The sequence below is a fragment of the Rhinoderma darwinii genome, chromosome 6 (assembly GCF_050947455.1).
Source record: "Rhinoderma darwinii isolate aRhiDar2 chromosome 6, aRhiDar2.hap1, whole genome shotgun sequence".
Lineage (NCBI taxonomy): Eukaryota > Metazoa > Chordata > Amphibia > Anura > Rhinodermatidae > Rhinoderma > Rhinoderma darwinii.
In genome coordinates this window covers 55216932-55227056 of record NC_134692.1, presented here as the reverse complement: position 1 = coordinate 55227056, position 10125 = coordinate 55216932, and the positions used below count along the sequence as shown (strand labels likewise).

General features: G+C 46.8%; 1 protein-coding gene across 2 annotated transcripts in view; it reads left to right on the top strand.

Moving 5' to 3' along the window:
* Nucleotides 1-318: 318 nt before the first annotated feature.
* The window catches only part of CFLAR (CASP8 and FADD like apoptosis regulator), a 62377-nt gene continuing 52570 nt past the window's right edge, over nt 319-10125 (top strand). Inside the window, exon 1 of one of the 2 annotated variants that reach the window (XM_075829771.1) lies at nt 319-418. In XM_075829771.1, coding sequence (XP_075685886.1) covers nt 329-418 — 90 coding nt within the window. In that variant the 5' untranslated portion in view covers nt 319-328. Of the gene's footprint in view, nt 419-9109; nt 9283-10125 lie in introns of those variants that run through there. The other variant, XM_075829772.1, reaches the window with a different exon arrangement.

Sequence of the window (10125 nt, the reverse complement as noted above, 5' to 3'; positions counted from 1 at the left end):
ATTAGTTACAAGCAGTCACTCCCTATAGGTTTCTTCCCTTATATAATGATATAAACAGGAGCATCATCCAAGACACTGGAGCAACACCGCCCACTGACATTACATGCTGCCTTCCCTTTATATTTGACTCTACCTTCACCATAGAGCTAGGGCACAGTTTCAAGGTGTCTGCCTTATGGATTCATTTAGATTACCACCCTGTAGACTCTATCAGAGACTGTCCTGTCAGTATGAAAATCCTTGGTGGTGGATATAAGCACCACCAATCCAGTTAACCCTGTCTAAAGAATCCAATAATGTCAACTGGTCACATTCTTTTGTGTATCACATGACTGCTGAAACAAGTCACACTTCCTATCTGCTCTGTCACAATCTTTTGAAACCCAGCAAAATGACTTCCGTGGTGTGCTCAGTAGAGGTATGCATTAAAAATGAAAAATAACCTTAAAAATTTTCTGTACGTGAATGAGGTCAATGATCGTGGACTGTATATAATGTGTGTAATCTTACATTTAATCTATCAACACTTTAGACGCAACCCCTACTATTGTTTAGGGCACTTCGTTCACATCTGCGTCTGGGCTCCGTTCCATCTGAGCTTTCCGTCGGAACGGAGCCCTGATGCAGATGTGAACATTTACTCATTTTTGTCTCTTTTACATTGTTGCTACTTTCGTTTTCAATCATGTAAAGATCATTGTTATTTTGTTTTGTTATTCTGATATATAATATATGACGTTTAGATAGGAACTAGGGCTGTGTATTATTGGTGGATGGTTCAATCAACTATATTAGTTTCTTGTTATATATTTATTATGTTTTGTGTTTAGTTTTGTTTCTATGCTGTGTATGACCCGAAAAGATTAGAAAATACTTTTTGGGGACAATATTAAAGTACATATATCTATCTCTTTACAGCTCTCATCATAGAAGCCACAAGTATAGGGGGAAACTGCATTTATGATGTGACATCGGCCACAGTTAGAGCAGGTCCCAGTTGGACCCGGCACTAGCATCGCATTATTTGCCTCCTATCTGATCAGTCACGGACAGGCTCTCCTCTTGCTGTCACTCTATTTCTCATGCAGCAGTTAAGGGGTTTTCTGAGATAAAATGACTATGTGTTAATGCTTGTAATTTATTAATGTAAATAGATTTGTAATATACTTACATTTTGCTAAATTGGCCCCGTTTCCAGATGCTGCCGTGGGGTACTTGACGGGTGACGTCACTCTCTGGCCGCTCTGTTGATCTTCAATTCTTTTCCGGATATACGACACGTCACTTGTGATGTGCCATGTATAGGCTGTTCTGTTGTACAGACCATAACTCGCATGCGCAGTCCCTGCTATGCTCGCGGTCCCTGCTGTTCTCGGATAACAGCAGGGACCGCGCATGCGCTTTACGGGATGTACAACAGAAAAGCCCATACACGGCACGCCACAAGTGACGTGTCATATACCCGGAAAGTAATTGAAGATCAACACAGCGGCCAGAGAGTGAAGTCACCCGTCAAGTACCCCACGGCAGCATCTGGTAAACGGGGCCACTTTGGAAAATGTAAGTATATTACAAATGTATTTACATTCATAAATTACAAGCATTAACACATAGTCATTTTATCTCGGAAAACCCCTTTAACTCTTCTGGGGTGTATACTGATGGATAGCTCCAACACTTAAAGAGGCTCTGTCACCACATTATAAGTGCCCTATATCCTACATAATGAGATCGGCGCTGTAATGTAGGTGACAGTAATGCTTTTTATTTTAAAAAAAACGATCTATTTTTGCCACTTTATTAGTGATTTTAGATTTATGCTAATGAGTTGCTTAATGCCCAAGTGGGCGTTTTTACTTTAGACCAAGTGGGCGTTGTACAGAGGAGTGTATGACACTGACCAATCAGCATCATGCACTCCTCTCCATTCATTTACTCAGCGCATAGGGATCCTGCTAGATCCTTATGTGCTGTCTTATACTAACACATTAACAATACTGAAGTGTTTAGACAGTGAATAGACATTCCACGGGATGTCTATTCACAATCTCTGCACTTCGTTACTGTTTCTATGGTAGTTACAGCAGAGGAAGCGTGATCTCATTGTAATCTGTCATTTACCGTGTAATCTCGCGAGATTACGCGTCCTCTGCTGTAACTACCACAGAGTAACGAAGTGCAGAGATTGTGAATAGACATCCCGTGGAATGTCTATTCACTGTCTAAACTGTAATGGCAGGAAAGAGGTGAAGGGAAAGTGAGCCCTAATCTACCCACCGCCCTGTCCCTGCCTACTTGCAACGACCCGCCCTAGGCGACGGGGTACAACTGGGCGGCGGTCCCTACGCTGTCTAAGTGCACGGGAGAACAAACAGGGAACACGCAAGGGAAGGGGCAGTAGCCCACGGAACGCCGCGAGGAAACGGAGCGGTGAATGAGTAGTCAGGACCACGATGAAGTGGAGTATACCAACGTGAGCACGGAGAAGGAAGCAAGCCAGGGGCAAAGCGAAGCAGGTTAAGCGGAACTGCAGCAAGGCAGAAGCACGGCAGAAGCAGGCTGGAGCAAGCAGCAGTGGGGCCAGGAATCCAGAAGAATTACAAGCACTGAGGAAGAGAACACGGCAGGTAATAAAGGACAGGGGGTGGAGATAACTCCGACTGACCAGGCCGCGATAGGCTCTCCCACTCCTGAGCCTGCCACCCTGGTTGGTGGGAGACGGTGTCAGTCTAACAGGTCTGGCCTCAGGTGCGGATTGATTAATCCCAGGAGTATACCTAGACGTAGTACCTGGCAGATCCCTAACAGTACTCCCCCTTTTATGAGGGGCCACCGGACCCTTACTAAGAGGACCCGGTTTAGTAGGGAAGAGAAGGTGGAACCTCCTGATCAATACCCCAGCGTGAACATCACGGGCCGGTACCCAAGTCCTCTCCTCCGGCCCGTATCCTCTCCAATGGACCAGGTACTGGAGGGAGCCCTGGACCATCCTACTGTCCATAATCTTGGCCACCTCGAATTCCACCCCCTCAGGGGTGAGAATGGGAACAGGAGGATTCCTCGATGGGGTCCAGGACGGGGAGCAGCGTTTAAGGAGGGAGGCATGGAAGACTTCATGTATGCGAAAGGATGGGGGCAGCTCCAGATGGAAGGATACAGGGTTGACGACTTCAATGATCTTATAAGGTCCAATAAATCGGGGAGCAAACTTCCTGGACGGGACCTTAAGGCGCAAGTTCCTGGACGACAACCAGACCAAATCCCCGACGACAAACCGGGGGTTAGCAGAACGTCTACTATCAGCCTGAATCTTTTGTGCGCTCTGGGACGCCTCTAGGTTCTTCTGAACCTGGGCCCAGACTGTGCACAGTTCCCGATGAACATCCTCTACCTCAGGATTATTGGAACAACCAGGGGAAACGGAGGAGAACCTTGGGTTAAACCCGAAATTACAGAAAAACGGGGAGACCCCTGACGAGTTACTGACCCGGTTATTCAGGGAAAATTCAGCAAGGGGAAGGAATGAGACCCAATCGAATTGACAGAGATGAAACACCTTAAATATTGTTCCAGGGATTGGTTAGTCCTTTCCGTTTGGCCATTAGTTTCGGGATGGAAGGCGGAGGAGAAGGACAGATCAATCTCCAACTTTTTACAAAAAGCTCTCCAAAATAAGGAAACAAATTGTACCCCTCTGTCAGAAACGATATTGACTGGGGCCCCATGGAGACGCAGGATGTGTTTCACAAACAAAGAAGCTAACGTCTTGGCGTTAGGTAGCTTCTTAAGGGGCACAAAGTGGCACATCTTGCTGAAGCGGTCTACTACCACCCACACCACCGACTTGCCCTGAGATGGGGGCAAATCGGTGATAAAATCCATGGAGATATGGGTCCAAGGTCTCTGGGGAATGGGCAAGGAACGTAGTAAGCCCGCAGGTCGGGACCTAGGGGTTTTGGACCTAGCGCAAACCTCACAAGCGGCAACGTAAGCCCTAACGTCTTTAGGCAACCCAGGCCACCAATAGTTTCTGGTAATGAGGTGTTTGGTGCCCAAGATGCCAGGATGACCAGATAGAGCGGAGTCATGGTTTTCCCTGAGTACCCTTAGCCGGTATTGCAGGGGAACAAACAGTTTGTCCCCAGGGACGTTCCCGGGAGCTGAACCCTGATCAGCCGCGATATCAGAAGCTAGATCAGAATCCGTGGCAGAAACAATTATACCAGGGGATAAAATACAAGCAGGATCCTTCTCGGAAGGAGGATTGGCCATGAAACTACGTGACAGAGCATCAGCCTTAATATTCTTGGACCCAGCCCTATAGGTAACCAAGAAATTAAATCTGGTAAAGAATAGTGCCCACCGAGCTTGTCTAGGATTAAGCCTCCGGGCCGATTCTAGGAAAACCAGATTCTTGTGATCCGTAAGGACCGTTACCTGGTGTCTGGCCCCCTCCAGGAAGTGCCGCCACTCTTCAAAAGCCCATTTAATGGCTAGAAGTTCGCGGTTGCCAATATCATAGTTACTCTCCGTGGGCGAAAACTTCCTAGAGAAGTAAGCACAGGGGCGGAGATGGGTGAGGGAGCTGGTACCCTGGGACAAGACGGCCCCCACTCCCACCTCGGATGCGTCAACCTCCACAATAAATGGCTCCTCTTGGTTGGGCTGAATCAGCACGGGGGCCGAGATAAAGCACTTCTTGAGGGTCTCAAAGGCCTGGACGGCCTCAGGGGGCGAATGGAGGACATCAGCACCCTTGCGAGTAAGGTCCGTAAGAGGCTTAGCGACGACCGAGAAGTTGGCAATAAATCTCCTGTAATAGTTGGCGAACCCTAAAAAACACTGTAACGCCTTAAGGGAGGCAGGTTGGACCCATTCCGCCACAGCCTGAACCTTGGCAGGGTCCATGCGGAATTCATGAGGAGTGAGGATTTGCCCTAAAAATGGTATCTCCTGTACCCCAAAGACACATTTTTCAGTCTTAGCAAACAGATTATTCTCCCGAAGGACCTGGAGCACCTTCCTGACATGCTCCACACAACCCAAAGGGCATGACCAGGTATTCGAAATGACCCTCGGGTGTGTTGAACGCAGTTTTCCACTCATCCCCCTCTTTGATGCGGATAAGGTTATATGCCCCCCGTAGATCGAACTTAGAAAACCATTGGGCTCCCTGAACCGGATTAAAAAGATCCGGAATCAAAGGAAGTGGGTACTGGTTCCTTACGGTGACCTTATTCAGGTTACGATAATCAATGCACGGCCTAAGACCACCATCCTTCTTCCCCACGAAGAAGAAGCCAGCACCTACAGGAGAAGTCGAGGGGCGAATGAAACCCTTGGCCAGGCATTCTTGGATATACACCCTCATAGCTTCACGTTCAGGACATGAAAGATTAAATATCCTACCCTTAGGAAGCTTGGCACGAGGCACCAAATCGATGGCGCAATCGTAATCTCTATGGGGGGGCAACACCTCGGAGGCCTCCTTAGAAAAAACATCGGCGAAGTCCTGAACAAACTCAGGAAGCGTGTTTACCTCCTCCCGGGGAGAAATAGAGTTAACAGAAAGACATGACATAAGACATTCACTACCCCATTTGGTAAGATCCCCAGTATTCCAATCAAACGTGGGATTATGCAACTGCAACCAGGGAAGACCTAATACCAGATCAGACGATAATCCCTGCATCACCAGTACAGAGCACTGCTCCAAATGCATGGAGCCAACCAGGAGTATGCTGAGTAAAATAACCATTAGCAAGGGGAGTTGAGTCGATACCTACTACAGGGATAGGATAAGGTAAATCAATAAAAGGCATCTTTAGAGACATAGCAAATTCCACAGACATGATATTAGCAGATGAGCCAGAATCCACAAAAGCACTGCCCGTGGCAGACCGGCCAGCAAACGAGACCTGAAAGGGAAGCAAAATTTTATTGCGTTTCACATTAACGGGAAATACCTGTGCGCCCAAGTGACCTCCCCGATGATCACTTAGGCGCGGAAGTTTTCCGACTTTTTATTCTTGCACCTGGGACAGGTGTTCAGTAGATGCTTGTCGTCCCCACAGTAGAAGCAGAGACCATTCATTCTGCGAAACTCCCTACGTTGTCGAGGGGACATGGAGGCCCCGAGTTGCATAGGTACCTCCGAGTCCTCCGTGGAGGGGCGAGGGGACGGGACCTCGGGGGGGAATCGCAGAAAAGTCAGAGGGGAGCACATTGAAACGTTCAAGCTGACGTTCCCTGAGACGTCGGTCAAGTCGTACTGCTAGGGCCATAACCTGATCAAGGGAGTCAGAAGAGGGGTAGCTAACCAGCAGATCCTTCAGGGCGTCAGATAATCCTAACCTAAACTGGCACCTTAGGGCCAGATCGTTCCACCGAGAAGCTACGCACCACTTTCTAAAATCAGAACAGTATTCCTCAACCGGTCTCCTACCCTGACGTAAGGTCACCAGCTGACTCTCGGCTAAAGCAGTCCTGTCAGTCTCGTCGTAAATGAGTCCGAGGGCAGAGAAAAAACTATCAACAGAGGAAAGTTCAGGGGCGTCAGGAGCCAAGGAGAAGGCCCACTCTTGGGGCCCTTCCTGGAGTCGGGATATGATGATACCCACCCACTGGTTCTCGGAACCTGAGGAGTGGGGTTTTAGGCGGAAATACAGTCTGCAACTCTCCCGGAAGGAGAGAAACGTCTTACGGTCCCCTGAGAACCGGTAAGGTAACTTGAGGTCGGGTTCTAGAGGTGAGGTGAGGGGTACTACTAAGGCAGCGTCACCCTGGTTGACCCTCTGGGCCAGGACCTGTAGGGAGAGGCCCTGCATCTGCTGGGTCAGGGTCTCAAGGGGGTCCATGATAGCGTCAGCGTAGGAGAAATGGTAGACTAGGTATGGGCTTGTAATTATGTAATGGCAGGAAAGAGGTGAAGGGAAAGTGAGCCCTAATCTACCCACCGCCCTGTCCCTGCCTACTTGCAACGACCCGCCCTAGGCGCGGGGTACAACTGGGCGGCGGTCCCTACGCTGTCTAAGTGCACGCGAGAACAAACAGGGAACACGCAAGGGAAGGGGCAGTAGCCCACGGAACGCCGCGAGGAAACGGAGCGGTGAATGAGTTGTCAGGACCAGGATGAAGTGGAGTATACCAACGTGAGCACGGAGAAGGAAGCAAGCCAGGGGCAAAGCGAAGCAGGTTAAGCGGAACTGCAGCAAGGCAGAAGCACGGCAGGAGCAGGCTGGAGCAAGCAGCAGTGGGGCCAGGAATCCAGAAGAATTACAAGCACTGAGGAAGAGAACACGGCAGGTAATAAAGGACAGGGGGTGGAGCTAACTCCGACTGACCAGGCCGCGATAGGCTCTCCCACTCCTGAGCCTGCCACCCTGGTTGGTGGTAGACGGTGTCAGTCTAACAGGTCTGGCCTCAGGTGTGGATTGATTAATCCCAGGAGTATACCTAGACGTAGTACCTGGCAGATCCCTAACATAAACACTTCAGTATCGTTAATGTGTCAGTATAAGACAGCACATAAGGATCTAGCAGGATCCCTATGCGCTGAGTAAATGAATGGAGAGGAGTGCATGAGGCTGATTGGTCAGCGTCATAGACTCCCCTGTACAACGCCCACTTGGTCTAAAGTAAAAACATGCCCACTTGGGCATTAAGCAACTCATTAGCATAAATCTAAAATCGCTAATAAAGTGGTAAAAATAGATAGTTTTCTTAAATAAAAAGCACTGATGTCACCTACATTATAGCGCCGATCTCCTTATGTAGGAGATAGGACACTAATAATGTGGTGGTATAATATGCCACAATATCCGGTGACCGTAAAACTACAAAAAAAAAAAAAAGAAGTCTGGCTGTTAGCCAGTCATTATACACACATTGTGTCATTGAGAGGAAAAAAAACAGTAAGTTAGTCACCTATTGTACAATTCTATGACATAGTTGCCTGATGAGACTGGCTGAATCACCGGGAAGAGCGCAACTCAAAGAATTTATTAATATGTCATATAGGTCTCTGATGGGAAAACCCCTTTAACTCCTTAAAGGCTATGTACCTTTGTGTAAACCTTTAAAAGTGATATTTTTTTGAATAAATTTTTTTAATAAAAATGTCAGTCAGTGTGTTTGGTGTAACTTTCAAATTAGTTTTTTATTAAAAATTCTAACCTGTATACTGAGCAGCTGTATCATTCGCTAAGACCTGAATCCGTCAGGTCCGCGGAACTGACTAGTGCAATGTCAGCGGATCGGGGTGTCCCGGACACGCAGGATCCACCTGTTATCCTACAATCCTAAATTTCTGCAACGGAATTCTGTGCGGAAATTACGCAGCATTTGCAATACTCATTTTATTTTTAACAATTAGTTTTTTCTTTGTAAAAGTAGTAAAACATAATTTAAAAAAACAAACAAACGGAGGATGTCAACTTGGTATTGCTGCAATCGTATCGACCCGTGGAATAAATTAAAATGCCACTTTTACTGGTGAATGCCGTAAAAACAAAACCCAAAAAAACTATTGAGGAATCACTGATTTTATTCCCACTCCACAAAGAATACAACATATGGTATAATAAATGGTACCATCAAAAACGGCAACTCGTCCTATAAAAAACAAACCTTCATACGGCTATATTGACGGAAAAAATAAAAAAAGTTATGGCTTTTGGAAAGTGGAGAAAAAAAAAAAATAGAAAATCAAAAAATGGCAGCGGGGGAAGCGGTAAATGAGGTATTTTATTTGTTCACGTTCGTTGGTCCGTGGAGAGAAAAATCGCAGCATGCACTGGTTTGGTCCGATTCTTTAGAGCAAAAGCAGTTGCAAAGAACGTACCTTTGGCGTATCTTGGAATTACGTGAAAGGGATCGCCACATTATTGGGGCACCCTAATGTTCTTATGTATTGGATTGAACTAATACACGTTATTGCTGCTTATGTTAATTTATTAATATATGGGGGGGGGGGGGGGGGCACAAAAAATCCGACTGTGGTTTTCGCTGTGAAGCCCCGGTGAACTTTAGCACATTACACAATGGAGCACTATAGTGCTGACTTTACCACAAGCTCATCTTTCTACAATGTGCTGGATGTTGGCAACGTTCACATGTTTGCTCCGCTTTCCCTGCGCGGCTTTCTTATATAGATGTCGCAACTTTACTTAGGAACAGGTCCGGTTGAAGCTCCCTCCCCTCCCCCACAGGAGGAAGTCGCCGGATATCAGTGCGCTGGTGTAGGGAGACCAAAGATCGACGTCCGGTATCTTCTGTATAATGGTGAGCACCTCCTCCTCTCCCCCACCCCGATATAACGCGCCTCTATACTGACATCTCTATAGAGTGAGGAAGGCTCGGGAGGCCATAGGCGGTCATTACTACAAGACCCGACATTTACTGCGCTGATAATAGTGAAATAGTCCTCTCACAGTCAGGCAGGTCTGCGGGTAATGACGCAAATATTGACGCACAGCTTCCACACACTAAGTTTTCTATGTGTATTTTTTACTTATAGAAAAAGTTGTATTTTCTGCGTGTCCGTCTGCTATGAGTAGAGACGGTATTGTTTTCTTGGTGACGTGTATACTTTGTGTCGAAATGTGAAAATCGCTAGTATGTTCTCACAACTAGGCTTACATTTATTTTTAAATAATAATAATAATAATTAGAATATATATATTTGAAACAAAACATTAGCCTACACTAATTTCTCCTAGCTATGGAAGGAAAGGGTTAAGCAAAACGAAACTTGCAAGTATGGACCCCACCCTAGACACGATCTCTTAAAGCTGCAGTCTTTCTTTTTTTTTTTTTTTCATTTTTGTTTAAGAACTAAATGATAAAATATTACTGTTTCACATTTGCTGATCTCTAAGGCCTCATGCCCACTTCAGTCTTTTCCTTCAGGGTGCTAGCCGTTTTTTTGACTGCTAGCATCCTGACCCATTCATTTCAATGGGGCCATGCACACTTCAGTTTTTTTGACGGTCCCGTTGCTCCGTTCCGACAAAAGTAGAGCATATCCTACTTTGGTCGAGATTCCGTGACCGTGAGGCCCATGTAAGTCAATGGGACCGTCAGAAAAACTGAAGGCACACGTGACGGAGCTGTTGCCTAGCAACG